The 17,249-nt window shown below is 32.5% G+C and overlaps 4 protein-coding genes across 13 annotated transcripts; 2 read left to right on the top strand and 2 right to left on the bottom strand.

Moving 5' to 3' along the window:
- Positions 1–2,582: 2,582 nt before the first annotated feature.
- CCT2 (chaperonin containing TCP1 subunit 2) lies at positions 2,583–8,850 on the top strand. The gene is made up of 7 exons (XM_031983062.2): positions 2,583–2,737; positions 3,162–3,471; positions 3,548–3,981; positions 4,063–4,140; positions 4,212–4,436; positions 4,494–4,875; positions 4,995–8,850. The coding sequence occupies exons 1-7, from the start codon at positions 2,735–2,737 to the stop codon at positions 5,165–5,167; spliced, it is 1,605 nt and encodes a 534-aa protein (XP_031838922.1). The 5' UTR covers positions 2,583–2,734; the 3' UTR covers positions 5,168–8,850.
- LOC116429767 (NADH-cytochrome b5 reductase 3) lies at positions 5,436–9,350 on the bottom strand. Of its 3 annotated transcripts, none has more exons than XM_031983071.2 (4): positions 9,187–9,350; positions 6,642–6,974; positions 6,392–6,580; positions 5,436–6,312 (listed from the first exon to the last, which is right to left on the bottom strand). In XM_031983071.2, exons 1-4 carry the CDS (start codon positions 9,301–9,303, stop codon positions 5,929–5,931), a joined length of 1,023 nt encoding a protein of 340 aa, XP_031838931.1. In that variant the 5' UTR covers positions 9,304–9,350; the 3' UTR covers positions 5,436–5,928. The 3 variants fall into 3 exon arrangements, with proteins under 3 accessions (XP_031838931.1, XP_031838932.1, XP_031838933.1); XM_031983072.2 differs by lacking the exon at positions 9,187–9,350 and adding an exon at positions 8,838–8,988; XM_031983073.2 differs by lacking the exon at positions 9,187–9,350 and adding an exon at positions 7,600–7,749.
- A 1,317-nt stretch (positions 9,351–10,667) lies between these two features.
- LOC116429770 (uncharacterized) lies at positions 10,668–12,961 on the top strand. 7 transcript variants are annotated; one of them, XM_031983088.2, is made up of 5 exons: positions 10,668–10,809; positions 11,807–12,058; positions 12,140–12,274; positions 12,346–12,451; positions 12,539–12,961. In XM_031983088.2, the coding sequence occupies exons 2-5, from the start codon at positions 11,807–11,809 to the stop codon at positions 12,691–12,693; spliced, it is 648 nt and encodes a 215-aa protein (XP_031838948.1). In that variant the 5' UTR covers positions 10,668–10,809; the 3' UTR covers positions 12,694–12,961. The 7 variants fall into 7 exon arrangements, with proteins under 7 accessions (XP_031838948.1, XP_031838949.1, XP_031838946.1 ...); XM_031983089.2 differs by having other exon boundaries at positions 10,791–10,809; positions 11,973–12,058; XM_031983086.2 differs by lacking the exon at positions 10,668–10,809 and adding an exon at positions 11,117–11,273.
- On the bottom strand, positions 12,804–17,121 carry APC4 (anaphase-promoting complex subunit 4). Of its 2 annotated transcripts, none has more exons than XM_076371745.1 (8): positions 16,972–17,121; positions 15,568–15,666; positions 15,072–15,454; positions 14,796–14,996; positions 14,437–14,718; positions 14,149–14,372; positions 13,518–14,089; positions 12,804–13,438 (listed from the first exon to the last, which is right to left on the bottom strand). In XM_076371745.1, the coding sequence occupies exons 2-8, from the start codon at positions 15,659–15,661 to the stop codon at positions 13,029–13,031; spliced, it is 2,166 nt and encodes a 721-aa protein (XP_076227860.1). In that variant the 5' UTR covers positions 15,662–15,666; positions 16,972–17,121; the 3' UTR covers positions 12,804–13,028. The 2 variants fall into 2 exon arrangements, with proteins under 2 accessions (XP_076227860.1, XP_076227859.1); XM_076371744.1 differs by lacking the exon at positions 16,972–17,121 and adding an exon at positions 16,784–16,964.
- Positions 17,122–17,249: the final 128 nt, after the last annotated feature.

Here is a 17,249-nt window from a genome sequence, read left to right as displayed (position 1 = left end):
TAAACATTATTTGGTAAATGGGTCGATTTTGGTTCAATTACGTTTATGGTTCCTAATGATAGATTTTTAAACATTTTATTTCCTAGATCTAAACCGAATCAATCTTTCTGGGAATAGAATAAACTGTACAATAAATGTACGTAAATCTAGTGTTAAAGAAAAAAGGACTCATTGTATTAAATGTTATCGATAATAACAAGTGGAAATTGGGCGTGCTGCAGTTCTACAGTGTCTATACGCGAGCCGCCACTGCTAATACTACTGGATATTATATATGTATGTATAAAATGAATTACATTGTTCTACGAAGATGCCTGAGGTATTCCCGATCCCTTTGTCTTCCATAGTTTTATATAAATCAACCTTGGCATTTCATTAGAACTCGCGGTATTCGCGTTTCAATAATTTCGTTTGCGTTAACGTGTACACATGGTATGCGTGTACCATTATACGGGTGCTACATATGCAAATTGATGATCGCAGACGCTCTTCCTTTCATTCGACACAGTTGTATAATCTCGCTTTCCATCAGTCATCCGTAGAACTTGAAATTGCATTTGTGATTAGTAAAAGTCAGGTTTCCATAATGGCTTGCAGGCTCGGTAGCGTACAATGTCTTTCTCGGCGGTCTGTTATTAGACGAATAATGGATTACCGCGTTCAATTGGTACTCTTTCGAAACCACCTACACATTCAAAGAATGCTTCTTTCGATCCGTTATCCACTACCAAGAAAATTCCAACGAGTGAAGTCATCGGTCGACGAAACGATCTTTAAAGGAAACATTCAGCGAGGAAGGAAATGTTCACCCTATTGTAGGAAATTTTTAACACGTCGACCACCATGGAAATTTAGAGCGTTTCGTACAACATTACTTATCGTATCTTAACGAAGGCAAATGGTATTAGATTTAGTTATTAACACTAGATTTACTGACATTTACTGTACACTTCGTTCTTAGAAAAATTGAGGTTTAAGAGTAGACAATTAGGATACATATTTGCATAACTGCGTTAAAAAAATCCCATTTATCAAAAATCTAGTGTTAATAGTTTGGTATCATAGTTTGGAGTTGTACTATTATTTAGCTACCTACGTAACTAAATATTTTGATATAGCATCAGTTTTCTTGTAATTGTTTTCAAATCATTTGGACGCTCCGCTCATCGGTGACCACCATGACGGTGAACGTGTTAGAATAATATTATTTTACTTGAAATTGTTATAGTTTACTGTTATAGTGTACATACATACGGTCACTTGACAATTATTGAGAATCCGGAGACTCTGTATTCTGTAACGACCGATGTCTAATGTCTTTGTCTCGGAACACCGCATATGCGCTAGGACGTCTGGAGTTCTAAGGGCCACAGTGAAAGGGTCCGTACAGCCCCTATTGTGCGCGGAGATCCAAACGAAAATGGGGGACAGCTGGGTGCGGACCGTTATTTAAAGGTGCGCTCGGTAGTGAACATACGTAAACGTTTGTCCAGATTGATCGGTGAAATTTAAATTCCCTGATGATTCCCTCGGAAGCTTTCGTCACGTGCAGATGCATGGATGAACGTGTTCAGTCTAAATTTAATAAACTTTGCTACAAATAGCAATCAAAGCGTAAGAATTTATTTGTTAATATTGTTACTCCAGTAATGGAAAAGATAGATCTTCGATTACCTACCATTTTAAATTAATTAATGAATTATTTTGAATTTATAAATAGCAATCAAAGCGTAAGAATTTATTTGTTAATGTTATTACTCCAGTAATGGAAAAGATAAATTTCTGATTACCTACCATTTTGAATTAATCGTTTAAAAAAATTTGATCCGTGAAATTTAAATTTCCTGATGATTCCCTCGGAAGCTTTCGCCACGTGCATCGATTAACGTATTCAGTCTAAATTCAATAAATTTTGCTACAAATAGCAATCAAACAGTAAGAATTTATTTATTAATATTGTTACTCCAGTAATGAGAAAGATAGATCTCTGATTACCAGCCATTTTGAATTAATTAATTAATTTTGTATAATAATCACGAATGGGATAAGTTTTAAATAATCAAACTGCCCAGCTAGTAATATATGTATGTAATAGGAATAATGATACTGGGATATTCTTATAATGTAACGTTCTTTTAAACGATGTTCTACATAGGCTGAACTGTAACTTCATAATATTCATTCATCTTCTACGATGCCGATTGAATCAATTCTACATTGCAAATACCATAATATGTATTTTCCATATGTTTAGAACATTCACATTACTTATTTATTCATTCAGCATTTAGTACTCAGTATTAACTGCATAATATTTCCATTTTTAATAACGAGGAAAAATAATATAATAATTTATACGCTTGTACCTTTTACGAACCTTAAAAGGAATTAAATTCGGAGTCGTCGAAAGTATCGTGCGTTGGAGTAATAGCGCCATCTAAATATGCACATCACAAAAGAAGGTTCTCGGAGTTTTCTCATGAAGCTTTGTTATGAATGGTGTATTCTGTTTGTTGGGACCTGTAACCATTATCTGATTTGTTCCAAGCAATTTATAAAAACCAATTTAACCAATAACAGAAAGTTCCAACGGAAAACGAGCACAAGGAATATATGGTGGACCTCGAAACGCCATCTGGAGAACGATAATTCCTTGTAATTGTGCGTTGCTGTAGAGTTGAAGTAACGTTATCCCCTGGTAAATTGTATTCGATCGTTCCAACAGTGATTCAAAATGGTAATTAACTGATTTTGTTATTCTAGTGTGTATAAGAAAGCGGTATTATATTAATATCATCAGAAATTGGAATAGTAACGGGTCAACTCTCGTTGCCCGGTTTCGTATATAAAGGTGTGACAAATGGCGCACGTGTGTCATTAAAATGATTTTTTTTAGTACTAATATTAATTTCGATTGTTGAAACATTTATATAAAGAAAATATGTTCACGTGGCATTCAAATATGTTAATTTACTAGTGCTTTGTACAATTGCATTGTATAAAAATTTTATGTGATGAATTTCGTTATTAAACAATGCATTTCAAATTGTTTTATAGGTGTAGTGAAATTGTTGATGCGAAAATGATACTTTAATTAATTTAATGTACATACTAAATGTTTCTATGGTTTATTAATGTTAAATCTGAATATTGATTTTTAGGTTTCCTTGAATCCTGTTAGGATCCTCAAGAATGAGGCGGAAGAAGAGAAGGCAGAAATTGCTAGGCTAAGTTTATTTGTAGGAGCAATAGCTATCGGTGACTTAGTTAAATCTACGCTTGGACCAAAAGGTATGGATAAAATATTGGTGGCCCATGGTAGATCTGCAGGAGAAGTTCAAGTTACCAATGATGGAGCAACTATTCTTAAAAGTGTTGGTGTGGATAATCCAGCTGCTAAAATTTTGGTGGACATGTCTCGTGTTCAAGATGATGAATTCGGAGATGGAACTACATCTGTAACAGTCCTTGGTTTGTATATTATTAAGGGAACTTTTGATATACAAAACCTTAAGGATCTAATGAAATATATGGATTCTTGTTTTAGCTGCTGAATTATTAAGAGAAGCAGAAAAGTTAATTGATCAGAAAATTCATCCTCAGACTATAATCTCTGGTTGGAGAAAAGCTACTGAAGTAGCTCGAACAGCTTTGTCTAATGTTGCAACTGATTACTCTGCACATCCTGAACGTTTTCACAAAGAGTTATTAAACATTTCACGTACAACTTTAAGCTCAAAGATTTTAGCTCAACATAAAGAACACTTTAGTAAGCTTGCATTGGATGCTGTATTACGTCTTAAGGGATCAGGCAACTTATCAGCTATTCAAATCATTAAAAAACGTGGAGGAACTTTGGCGGATTCTTATCTTGATAGTGGATTCTTATTGGATAAAAAACCTGGAGTGCACCAGCCACAAAAAATGACTGATGCAAAAATACTTATAGCTAACACACCTATGGATACTGATAAAATCAAAGTTAGTGACAAATGTATAAATTTGAATTTGATTATAACATTTCATTTTAACATTACAACTAACATACTTATTAATTTATAGGTATTTGGATCAAGGGTTCGAGTTGATTCAATGGCGAAAATTGCAGAATTAGAAGCAGCAGAAAAGGAGAAGATGAAGGTAATTTACAAATTGATACACATAGAGCACTAATATTATCAGTAATTACATGATAACTATGTTCAATTTAGGATAAAGTTGAAAAGATCATAAAACATGGCTGCAACGTGTTCATCAACAGACAATTAATTTATAATTATCCAGAACAATTATTTGCTGATGCTAACATCATGGCAATTGAACATGCAGATTTTGATGGTATCGAAAGACTGGCTCTTGTTACTGGTGGTGAAATTGTTAGTACTTTTGATAACCCTGATGCTGTGAAACTTGGACAATGTAAACTCATTGAACAGGTATGTCTTCAAATTTATTTAAAATGATGGACCAATTTTAAAGGTGCGTATGTTTAGGTAATGATAGGTGAAGATACACTGTTGAGATTCTCCGAGGTTCCTTTGGGTGAAGCGTGTACGATAGTTATTAGAGGCGCTACGCAGCAAATCCTCGACGAAGCGGAAAGATCTTTGCATGATGCTCTGTGTGTATTATCAGCTACCGTACGTGAATCTAGAATCGTTTATGGTGGAGGATGTAGTGAAATGGTGATGGCTTGTGCCGTAATGAAAGCAGCGGCAAGTACTCCTGGAAAAGAAGCGGTAGCAATGGAATCGTTTGCTCGAGCTTTGCAACAACTACCTACTGTTATTGCTGATAATGGTGGTTATGATTCAGCCCAGCTAATTAGCGAACTTCGGGCTGTACATAATTCAGGTGCAAGGACAATGGGACTTGGTAAGTGTATACGTCGTTACAAACATTATTTTCTTACTATTTATAAAGCGATATACAACGAATAACCAGTACATCCATCTGTCTACAATATGTAAAAATATTTTTGTTTGTTTTAACAGATATGGAGCAGGGAAAAGTTGGATGTATGATTCGACTAGGAATCACTGAATCTTGGGTTGTAAAGAGACAAGTTTTACTTAGCGCGGCAGAAGCAGCAGAAATGATTTTACGTGTGGATGATATCTTGCGAGCAGCGCCCAGGAAACGTGTCAAGGATCGTGGACGTTGTTAATCATGGAAAATACGCTGTACTTTTTTCATTGCTTTAATTTTGTTTGCACCGCTTCGTAATATAAATTCTTTGATCAGATGATCAACAACTTGATTTCAAATATGATTCACTTCATTGATAAATGTCAAGGTTAATTACGAATTATTGATATTAATATACTGATTATTCTTCGATTTTTGCAAGTATATGCTGTCATTCTATAATACGAAACGTTTACATTACCAGTTGGAAAAACATATAAAAGGGTTTATAAAATAATGAGAACAACTTGTGATCATCATTTTTATATAACAATACAATAGGTTTAACATCAATAAATGCTTTAACCTATACTGTGTTTTTCACTAAACTCTGCACTGGCGACGTATTTTATAAAAAATTAAAAACATGTAGTTAATAATTAACAAAAATGGTATTTATAGAAAACATGGAATTAAAAAATGCAATTATTACTGTCTTTACTTTGTAACAAACTATTAAGTAGTATTTTTTTTCAATAATTCAAATCGTAAATATAAAATAGTTTGCAAAATTTAAGCATCTGAAATACTGTCATGAATGTTTCTATCTACAGTATATTATACAACCTGATACTGCACATATACTGCAGTTTCAAAATGGCACCAGACATTTAATACACAAGTACTATGAAATGGCAAGATGCTTTCTCAAACACTTTTGAACATTTTATTTAATGAAAGAGCAGACTAATAAGCCGAATGCAGTCTACATTTTATGCAACAACAAAATAATTTGTTGCTTTAATATGCAAATCGTAATTTTGGATCATATCCAAGTTTGTCAAGGCTTGGATTACAAGCAAAATTAATCATTGGAGGTGGACCACACATAAGCACTAAGGTATCAGATGATGGTGGAAACATGTGTTCTTTTATCATATCTACATTTATGTGTCCTGTACTGTAGGTCCAATTTTCGCCACTGGTATCTAGTGTATACCAAAGTTTCAATTTATCAGGATGATTTTTTGCAATATCATCTAATTCATTTCGTAACAATATATCTTTTTCTGTTTGATTAGCAAAGAGTAGAGAACATTGAGTTTCATCTGTACTGTCTTTTATTATAGCGCGAATTAACTGCAACATTGGTGTGATTCCTGTACCACCAGCTAACATTACTACCTACAACATAAAAAATTCATATTTGTATCTTGAAGTTTATAAATATAAAATACATTTATACATCTTTAAATTTTGTTACCTTCTTAACTGCATAGTCAACAGGTGGATCTTTCCTTAGAATTTTGATAGAAAACTTCCCTTGGCCCTTATAAACAAGTCTACCAGATGGACCTCTAAAATCTACTGTCTCTCCAAGTTTTAGATTTTCCAAGTATTGAGACAACTTTCCTCCTTCAGGGAATTTTGGGTGAACATTTTTAAAGTACACCTTGAAAGTTTAGATTTCAAAATTATAGCACAAGTGGATAATCATTTATCTTTTTACATACTTTGACTACAAGATCCACAAAACCATGATCATCATCACTTGATACAGGTGTATAGGAACGTATAACAACTTCTCCATCAATCTTTGCTGTTAAATGCACATGTTGGCCAATTGGTAACCCTAAGATATGATCAGGTGTCGGCAAGCCAAATCTAAACTTTCTTGTATCATGACTTATTACCTCTTTTTCAATTAATGGTAAACTATATTTAGCAACTGTATCAACTAATAAAATTGGAGACTTCTTTTTCTTGTTCGTACTCCAAGATTTATAAAATTTAAATGCTAATCCTACTACAACTATGGTTCCTACAGCAGCTAGTGCTGGCAGCACCTAAAACACACAGAAAAATGAAAAATTTTAAGCAAGAAAAGAACACCTATAAGCATCATTATATAAGCATTATAACATAATTATTATAAAACCTATTGCTATTTCATGATCCATTACCATATCAATTCTAATGATTGTTAATTGTACTCTTGATCCAAGATATCTAGTATGCGATTTACACTAACTATATTAACTTTATAAATAAGTTACCAGGTCATAAATCATTTAAACTCTTAAAACGAAATATTAATTACAAAAATAAAGTTAGACATTTTTTTAACATCATCCGCGATAAATTGGTAATTTATAATAAGTAAATTAAAATAAAATGTAACTTTACATTAAACAAAAGTTAAGGTAGCAAATAGCGTATGTCAGCCAATAATTACTGTTGCAATCTCTTTTCTAACTCAACAATTACATATCAATTTTTAAAAGTATGAATAAAAATGCTGTGTAATGTTAAATGATAACATTATTAGCACATTTCATTCATAGAAGAGGTTATTAATAATGGTACTGTGAGAATTAAACTTATTAAATGATACAATTAGAATCAACGATTAATTTAAAGGTAATACTCAGCTTCGTTTTAAAGCTGCTTTCTTTGCTTAAATTGACTTACCAGCATTCGTAAGTTTGGCATTGTCTATTAAATAACACGTGTCTGGCGTTTCCGCGAAAGAATGCTAATATCGAGGCTAAGGTCGCAATCGTAAGATAGGACAGTGGGGATAAGTAAGAAAGAAGTATTCCGCAGGAAGAATGAGCACCAATTAAAAGAGTATATTGAGATCACTCACAGAAACGATTTTCAATTTGTTACCGGCTTTCGAGTAATTTTTACGCGTACACCTCGAGAAATCACCGGCTTCTACATGGGGTCAGACAGAAGGCGCAACCCTTTAAAATAGATCTTATGTACTTCTCTTGATTCGAGAACAGGTCTTCTATTTCCAAAGTATTTATAGATTATTACCGGTAGTATTACATACGCGAGATAAATGTGCTCATTCCTATGTACAGATGGAACAATAGAATCATTACTGTGTCTCTATAATAATTTATTAACTAGGACAAACATTTAAGTTGGAATGTCTTCTTGACTACGTCTTTCAATTATTATTCCTCTCTCTTGGTTTATATGTATGAGAAATCATACATTAAATTACGAATATTGTAATATCTGTATTACAACTAACTTTATTCATTTTAACTGTACTCGGGAAGACATATAATCGATAAAATGTCTATTCGACTAAAAGGTTATCTCGGTTGGACATTTTGGTACTAAAACTATATCAGTAATTAAAATATATTTAAATATTTTATCCCTATCTTAAATGGTTTTATTTAATATTCAACGACAAATAATAAGTTATGTCAGTTTTCCTGATTAAATGATATAAGTACATTAAAATTGGTACTAATTCAAATAATTACATTTAACAGGGCTGTTCGTTGAATCTTAATGTTGTTCAGCGTTTAATATATATTCACTACATCGAGACATTTGAACTCTCATTTCCGATGGCCAAACCAATCAATTAGTAATCGTCGAATTACATCGTACTTTTCCATATTTATAAACTAAATACTCATCATGTAACATATTCGGAAAAATTCGTATGAATTCATGGTTACTCACAGATCTTAACTTCTTTGGTTAAATTATTTTTTCGAGATTTTTTAAAATGATAATTATTATACAATCATTGATCTAAATACGATTTTTTTGGACACCCTACAGAATTGTTTAGTATACGATTTAATGACAAAGAACCTAGTACCTAAGTACATATATATTAATATAAAATTATACTAAAATATTGTATTGAATTGTTATTGTAAAAATATACGTACAGATGAATCTGTGGATGTTGTACTGCTTATTGGCTCAGACATAATAGACATAATAATATATACACAGTTTTCATGAATAGTAAGTCACTGAATGAACCACCTGTTATTTCGTTTGATTTAAGAGTCTTTAAAATGATTCATGTTAAAATGATTAATCTCTAAAAGTTCGTGAAAATTTAAGAAAGAACCGAGTAATAGCACGTATTTAAATTTACTGTTTAACTGGACGAATCGATCTTGTAACTGATTTCTACTATCGGGCAACGAAAGAAACTCGAGACAAGAATATTACAAAAACAATATATAGTATCTGTTTTACTGCTGCCTAATGCTGTTACATAATACTTACCTTGAACATTATGATACATATGAATATCAGAACAAAAATTGAAACAATGTATTTTTTTCCATTCCTTCTTAAGTACTTTGTGATAACGTTAATAACAAGAATTTCAAAAAATAGCATGCGACTTAATATATATAATTTATAATATACAAATCTTGTGATACTTCAATAATTGAACAAATAAAATTGCTAAAGAATTCTAATTATTTATAATTAAGAGTAGACTATTAAAAATGTATTTTAAAATTTTCCATATCGAAGATATATGCAATCTTTGCGTGGATATCAAAGTTATGTAAAACGTACCTTATCAAGAAAATTACGATAATATTTTTTTAGTATATACTGGGTGTGTCGTAATTACAGTTTGAAACTATGACAGCGTGATGTTACATGTCCAAATTGACAGATCGATGTAAGACAGCTGTAGCTAAACTCATTTCAGACTTTGAAAAAAGAGACTGCCAATTGTTGTTTTTTAAAGATTACGGTGAATTTTGCGACAACTTCCTTACATCAATTTTTATTAAATAGAAGGTGCAAAATCACACTCTGGTGTCGTGACATATAATTTTAAAACACCCTGTACATATATCGAATCTTTAAACATAAAACCTTGAATACTTTTAAAAGAAATTTGAAACTCTTAATCGATACTTATATAAATTATATAATATAGTAATAAACGCTTCATAATGCTGCATTCATTATTATTTGCATAACATAAATACATAGTACCATCAGTCAAATTTTCTTTGACAGTAGCGACATCTTTGAAATTATGGTTATATCTTATAAGATTTGTTCATGGTAGAGGTTAGGTATATCAGGTGTTGATGTAAACAGATCGGCGAATTTGCAATATGATCGTATAGTTCCGCGATCACGTTTTGCCTCGTGATTTTTGACGTATTTAATTTTATACTTCAATGTCAATTCTACATCGTGCATTATGTGTATGGGTTTATCTTTTAGTTTTTCTGATATTACTTAACTTAAAGCTTGAACAGAGGATACAACGGAACTGGTTTATAGTTTTCATCCCAATGTGGTTGTACGACCTCATCCTTATAGTTTATATAGTTTTCAATATGATTTCACATTGTAAAAATGGATGTGTTGTTAATTTACATCGCGAAGTAAGTTGCAAACATTTAAAGACCAATTATGATGTATTTGAAATGTTCATTTAAATGGCTGTTATAATATCCTTTCTAATGAATAAAGTAAAAGAATGTACAACTACAAAAATTTCACTTTAATAACTTAATTAATTGATTTAATATAATGATTTTGATGAAGTCCGACAATAGTTACATTTGATGGAAGTTGAAGATTGTCTCCTTACAGGTGTGGTACATGACAGCTGTATTTTTGAAATTAAGTGCCCAAATTTTGATATGTATTAAATTGGAAGTATCTCATTGGATCCTACCAGCAAAAGTTGTTCTAGCACCGTTTTGGATTCTTCTTTCAGCATTGGCAGTTGATGTTTTTATACATTTGATACAACAACATCGGTTTTAATGAAGGCCTAATCTTAATTGATTCAACCAATGAGCAACTGCAGCATTTGTCACACTTTATATAAACATAGTTTTATATTGTCATTAATTGTATAAATGTGTAAGTTGTGTTTATGGTACATATAAGATTTATATTAATACATTTATTATTATTAATTTATGTTGCCCATATCTCTGAGGAATACCCTAGATCAATTATTTTGATAATAAAAGTTAAAAGCTATTTGATTGGTAACTTAAAATATATTGCTATACCTTATAACTTAAATATGCATATCATATGTAATGATAACAATGCCTTGATATTAGGTTTTATCATACGTATCAATGTATTCACATTAGTCAAATGAAATATAGTATACTTTCCAATGGTATGGTAGTCACAAGATGCCAGTTGGGCTCACTATAAATATACTATTGCACAAGGATGAATAGGACAAAGATATAAATAAGTAACTCTGCAGTAGTTTCATTATCAAAGCTTCCCTCACTAGTTTCTAGGACTGTCATCATTCATGAACAGTGTTTTCCATGCTTAACACTAATTTCTACAAGTGCATTTAGGTATTATACTATAAAGACAGTGAGAGACCAAAGTTACCTTTGAGTTATGCAATATGGTTCATTAAAGAGTGTCTGCTGCGTGCATTCTTTATAGACTAATTGTTCTAGCAACCATCTGTCACGTTTACAACAGGTTCTATGATACTGAAATTTTTACCTTAAAGGTGATCAATGAAATTAGAATATAATTGTCATACAGTAGAAGACCCGTTAACAGCATAAGACATTTGGCCAGCATAGCTGGTGGCAGAATACGTTTCGTAGTGTAATACTAATATATTTGTTCCATTGAAAACAAAGGATTTAAAATATCTTTTATTAAATAGTTTTGTGAATAAATTGAATGTGTAAAGTGTGTGGTTAGTGACATAGTTGTATATATTTTACTTAAAATTTGTACATAAATACCATGCAACAGGTAGAATAGTCAAGGCTTATGAAATATTCATCGTTTACTAAGTTTTATTCAGATTCATAAGATTTTTTTGCTATTACATTTCTAACTTTTCAAATAGTTTAATTTTATTTTTCAGATGAACGTAATATTTTTTGCATTATTTTGTTTATCATTGTTATCATTGAAAAATGGGTATGTCAGTGGCACAATTACGGTAGCAGAAGTTCCAGCTGGACATTTAGCTGAACTTCCATGTTTAAGCAGTGATGATCACCATCGTTTTATGTTTTGGCAACTCACAGATGATAGACGTATTATTGGGCCAGGAAACCCTATGGATGAGAATAAGTACAACTATGAGGTGCTAACTGGAAAGCTTTTTATCAGAGTAAGTGATAATTCCAGTTACAAACAAATCTGTATATAATACTATGTTTTTCAGTCCTATAAGTATGTTATTCTTTGACAGGGTGTCTCAACAGCTGAATCTGGGTTTTATAAATGTATTTCAAAAGGTATAGCAGATCATTCTTCTATCAATATTCATGTTGTTGAGTTGATTGTTAAAAAAGATTGGGAAGATGTCTGGGAAAATGACTTTGAGGTATATTAAAATATATTAAATTAAATTAAAGCATGCGTACAATCATGTCTTTAAATGTGTGTTTTTTTTAGACTAATTTATTGCGGGGTATGGCTGCTGTTATGGTAATACTTGTTGCTATAGCAATCGTACTTTTCATCATTACGGCGAAAAGAAGACGAAATCAAAGATTTTTTGGTATATTTTCTGAATAGTTAACATAAATGAACAGTGAATCGAATGATACTGATGTGCAAAATCAATATACAATTACTATTATTATAGATTTAGAGGAGTCAAGGGAAAATTCACCTACAAAATATACACCAAATACTAGTACCCGTCCTAATGTACCAACGACAATATCAGAAGAAGGTGGTATTGACAATTCAGCTCTTGATATCGATTTCCCGAGGGTATTTAAACAAATGCAGAAATAAGTAATAATTTTGTAATATATCGTATGAGCCACTTTTTTATAGTAGATCATCATGTCCTATGGATATATTAAACTTTTAGTTGTACTATTCACAAAAAACAAGTATCATGAACTGCTTAAAAAGATAATTTTAATGGATATCGATTAAATTAAAATTCGAGGATACATGACTGTACATATTATTGTATATTATATACATAAGTAATTAAATAGTTTTCTTCGATATTGTATTTCAATAAATTATTATTTTAACAAGTATAAAAAAGTAACACTATATTTTATCAAACATTTATACATTTGTGGCGACGTACCTGTAATGCTTTCGTGTACGTTAGTTTATTGGGAAGTACTTGCAGTTGGTTCATGCATAGTTTCTAACATATTCTCGTTAGCACCATCTTCATCGTCTTCTTCATCTTCTTCCTCTTCTGGTTCTACTTCAGTTTCTAATAATCTTATTTTTCTGTTACTTTCGCTTAAAACAGCAGCTACTTTTCGAGCACCACTGACTGCTAATCGCCTAACAGATATACCTTGAAACGGTCGCGGCCAATTATTGCTTATTAGATCAGTTAAGCTAACTGGGTGTTTATCTTGATTTTCAAAAATTCGGGAATGGTTTAATGGTAATTGTATAAGAAATGATGATTGACTATGTTTATTAAAGAATAATAGACTAAGATATTCGTGGGTATAAAATTGCAAATCCACTATAATACCATCCATATAAGTCTTAGAATACGATTCTGAAAAAAATATTGCATTATATTTACTTGTACAGGTAAATTATTATATACTGTAGATATTCAAAACGTATCAACGCACCTGATCTATGATCTACGTCTATTGTACCCAACTTGAAGTTGAGTGAAACGGGTTCTGTATACGAAGACTCAATTTTGAATAATCGTAATATTTTATGATCAACATCACATGTAGCAACTAACAAACCATCATTATTTGTTGCAATTTGAGAAGATGTAAATGCTATTGACGGCGCCAGTGGAATACTTGATACAGTGAAATGATCGACTAAGCCCTGATATGCCTCTCCAAAAACATTATGTATAGCGGTAATTAATTTTGCATGAGATTGAAGCAATGAAAAATTAAGATCTTGCTTAACGATAAGTGGATGATCTCTGAGACAATGATTTTCATCAAGCATCATTGCCCATTCACTTCCTTCAGGGGTCAAACAAGTTTTCAAATTTTCACGTCGTAAATATTGGCCTAATTTTTCTAAATTTACTCCTTTTCTGCCACTAACACCTGGTTCAGTCTTATCAAAGCCACGTAAAAATTCCGCTATAAATGTTAATTCTTGTTGACTGACTCGGCTCACTTCAGACGGTATTCTCTCGTCTGTTAGCCTTAGAATTACCACATATAACCACCTTAAATAATATTTTAATATTAGAGATTGGAGGCAGCACTTTTACTTTTTACAACCAACCTGAAGAATGCTTTGTAGTCTCGCATACTGTGATCTATTACTTGTTGTATTTCTGAAGACTTTGCTAGGAAAGCTTCAGACGCATGAAGAGCTTTTGTTATTATACCTTCATCTGTTAATCCCAATAGTTCATAAGGACCACCCAGTCTTACCATACCTCTCAGTTCAGCTAACTGATATACTAATGCCATTCCAACACTAGTTAAGTTTTTCAAAACCAATTTCTGCAACATAACAATTTATTTTTTAACCAGATCTTCAAAAACATAAAGATCATATTTTAAGTACCTGTATATTACTGTAGCACATTTCAATACTATGTCCTAATTTTTTCAATCCTTTCTCAGTTAGATCTCTCAACAAAAAATTTTCTAAATTTTGGGTTGGAATGCCAATCATTAACAATTCTAAAAAATCTGCTGCAACTCCTCCAGGTGGATTTGTTTTTGCATATCGTGCTAGCTTTTCATCCATTTCTAAGAGAATCGTTTCCCATGCTTCAGAAATGGCCATTAATGTACGTGAAAGGTAATCCATTAAGTATTCTATATTAGCTTGGGCTTGTGCTACCTTGTATTAAAATAAAATCTTTGTAAAGGTTTTATCATTTCTTATAATGCAGGTAAAATTTGTATTATGCAAAGAACCTTCAAGAATGCCATATTTTGTTCCAGCAATGGACACCATAATCTATTCACTTTAATGCCACTGTTGTCTTTCCATGTAATCCACATTGGCTTGTTAGATCCACCACTAATTTCTAATATTCGACCATGACCTACTGAAATAGTGCCACAGTAAAACATTCCAAATACAAACATTGTGACATTTCCATCATCTAAACCAAGCTAGAAAACATAATTAATTATAGCAACCATTGTATTATTGGTTTCTGAGGATGAAGAAATATTGAGTAAACTTACAAAAAGTATGTCTAAAGTTTGAAATAGGAATTCTTTGCGCTCAGGTTCTTGGCCGAAACTTCTATTCAAACTTGGTAAAGGTGGGAGATATTCTCCAGTTGGTAGCATGTTTGCTTTGTTGCTATTTGAGAAACTGTCATTCACTGGATTTGACAATGGTAACCATGTAATGCATGTAATTACATTATGAAAGTTAAGTTTTGTTTTATGTACAATGTTTTTGTTTTCAATATCTACAAGACAAACAGTTTTAGAGTTTTCATAAGAAACAGCTAAAAGTTTTCCATCCGGTCTCCATGCTAAATTTACTACAGTATCAGTTTCTTCTTGAGGACTTAATAGCCATACTCTTTGCCATGTTAATCTATGAAGGGTAACTTCTCCTAGAATGATTGTATTAATGCAATAAATATTAATGTATAGTATGAATATCAGAATTCGAAGAATATTAAAATAATTCAAAATTGCTCATTGTTTATTGGTTCAAAAATCTAACCTTTTACATTTGCAATTGCTAGGAGATCCATTTTTGGTGACCATTGCATTTTTGTCACTTCAGCTGGAAGTTGTCTTTCTTCTAATTGTCTCATACTTCCTGCCATTATTATAATTCTGATTAAACTTTAATGTAGGACAACATTTCACATTTTACAACCAGTGAAAATGATAACTCGAAGGTTATGTTTCCCTGTAGCGTTTTCTTTCTGCTATATCTGCACAAATATATACTATACTAAACGTAATATGTACGTAAATGCTACGTTCAATTATATAGAAGAATTTTAAAAACACGTGCGGGTGTTTTGTACATTCATTGAAATCTTTTAATAATATAATCTTCGGTAATTTAAGAATTTTTTATATTAATGCTACTGAAAATAAAAAAATAAAAATTAGAAATATAAATTTGTCGTTTTCGATCATTTCTAATTGTTGTCACTGTTATTGGCGCAACATAAGTATTTCTAGAATATGTGGTTTAATTCTTTAATCGTTTTCTTGAACTCGAGAAATTTACGAATGAATGTAAGAGGAATGCGCCGTTTAAATAAATTGTCTAAATGCTGCCAAAAGCAATTCAGCGAATGCCGAAGGTAGAGACTTAAAATTAAAAATAAGCACCGTTAGTGGCTCTTTACGCCGAGCGGTGAGTATCGAAGATTATGGTAAAAATTTCATTTACATCCAGTGCCTTTATATCATAAATTAATTACTTTTTCATAAAGTATGCTAACAAACGAAATTCTCTTTGTATTTTATAAATTCTGTCGCATGAGAAATGTGTATGTTAATATCGCTTTTTAGGGAAACAGTTACCCCCCGTTCATCGCGGAATACTTTGCTCAGCTGCCAGTAAAAATGCGCAAGAACAACAGCGCCGAGACAAAGTTTCAAGCAAGTCCGAAAAAATCTAGAATTCTTTACGTCCAAACGAGAAAAACAATAACTTCCGGTTTCATTTAGTTTTACACGATTATCTCGGGAACTAAACGAGAGCGACATTCGTGTTCGAAGAAAAAGTTATTCAAAACATCAACTTCCACATCATTCGTTAATTTTATGAAAATCGATGAACCGATCCGCATACTGCAATATTACCCGTATAGTCCATCTTGGGTAAGGGTATAACATCATTAACTCCATTATAGAAATTTACATGTTTCCGAGCATCGATTAATGAAAACAGTAAGCAGACGAAAGTTGAACTTTACTTAAATCTGCGTCTCGCTGAACTTTATCCAGGAGCATAAGCTATAAATGTATAAAGACCAAATAGACGAGACAATACGCCGGGAAGGTGTTCTAGAGCGGTAGCGGTCCACGAGGATCTGCGTTAAAACTGGTTCACCCTAAAACCCCAATAGTCGGCGACGCCTCGCGCGTCCACGTGGTTCTCAACCTGTGTCTGGCGGCGACGCTAGGCGTCCTCCAGGCCGGCGGAGGTCCGCGATGTTGAAGGGAGCCTATTGTCGATCCATAGTCGATATCGAGGCCGTGGATGGAGGAGACGAGAGCAGCGGCGCTAAGAGACCAAGTCGATCGTAGGTTGGCCGGTCGCGAGGCGAAGCGCGGAGCAGGAGGGCCTCGAGGAACGCCACTGGCCACGTGACCCGCCAGCAGAATCCGCGGCGTCCGCCGAAAATCTAAATCCGTCCGAGCCGAGAAGAAGAGGCACCC

The sequence above is a fragment of the Nomia melanderi genome, chromosome 10 (assembly GCF_051020985.1).
Source record: "Nomia melanderi isolate GNS246 chromosome 10, iyNomMela1, whole genome shotgun sequence".
NCBI classification, from domain to species: domain Eukaryota; kingdom Metazoa; phylum Arthropoda; class Insecta; order Hymenoptera; family Halictidae; genus Nomia; species Nomia melanderi.
The sequence above is the reverse complement of the archived record's forward strand: the minus strand, read 5'-3'. Positions and strand labels throughout refer to the sequence as shown.

Coding starts and splice junctions, on each gene's coding strand:
- CCT2 (XM_031983062.2), top strand. Junction 3,472..3,547: donor TACATCTGTAACAGTCCTTG/GTTTGTATATTA, acceptor TTCTTGTTTTAG/CTGCTGAATTATTAAGAGAA. Junction 4,437..4,493: donor AATGTAAACTCATTGAACAG/GTATGTCTTCAA, acceptor GCGTATGTTTAG/GTAATGATAGGTGAAGATAC.
- LOC116429767 (XM_031983071.2), bottom strand. CDS start 9,303: ATGCTATTTTTTGAAATTCTTGTTATTAACGTTATCACAAAGTACTTA. Junction 6,975..9,186: donor TATGTATCATAATGTTCAAG/GTAAGTATTATG, acceptor TGTGTGTTTTAG/GTGCTGCCAGCACTAGCTGC. Junction 6,313..6,391: donor TTGACTATGCAGTTAAGAAG/GTAACAAAATTT, acceptor TTTATGTTGTAG/GTAGTAATGTTAGCTGGTGG.
- LOC116429770 (XM_031983083.2), top strand. Junction 12,059..12,139: donor CTGGAAAGCTTTTTATCAGA/GTAAGTGATAAT, acceptor ATTCTTTGACAG/GGTGTCTCAACAGCTGAATC. Junction 12,452..12,538: donor ACGAAATCAAAGATTTTTTG/GTATATTTTCTG, acceptor CTATTATTATAG/ATTTAGAGGAGTCAAGGGAA.
- APC4 (XM_076371744.1), bottom strand. CDS start 16,820: ATGCTCCTGGATAAAGTTCAGCGAGACGCAGATTTAA. Junction 15,455..15,567: donor AGCAATTGCAAATGTAAAAG/GTTAGATTTTTG, acceptor CAATCATTCTAG/GAGAAGTTACCCTTCATAGA. Junction 14,373..14,436: donor TGTGCTACAGTAATATACAG/GTACTTAAAATA, acceptor GTTATGTTGCAG/AAATTGGTTTTGAAAAACTT.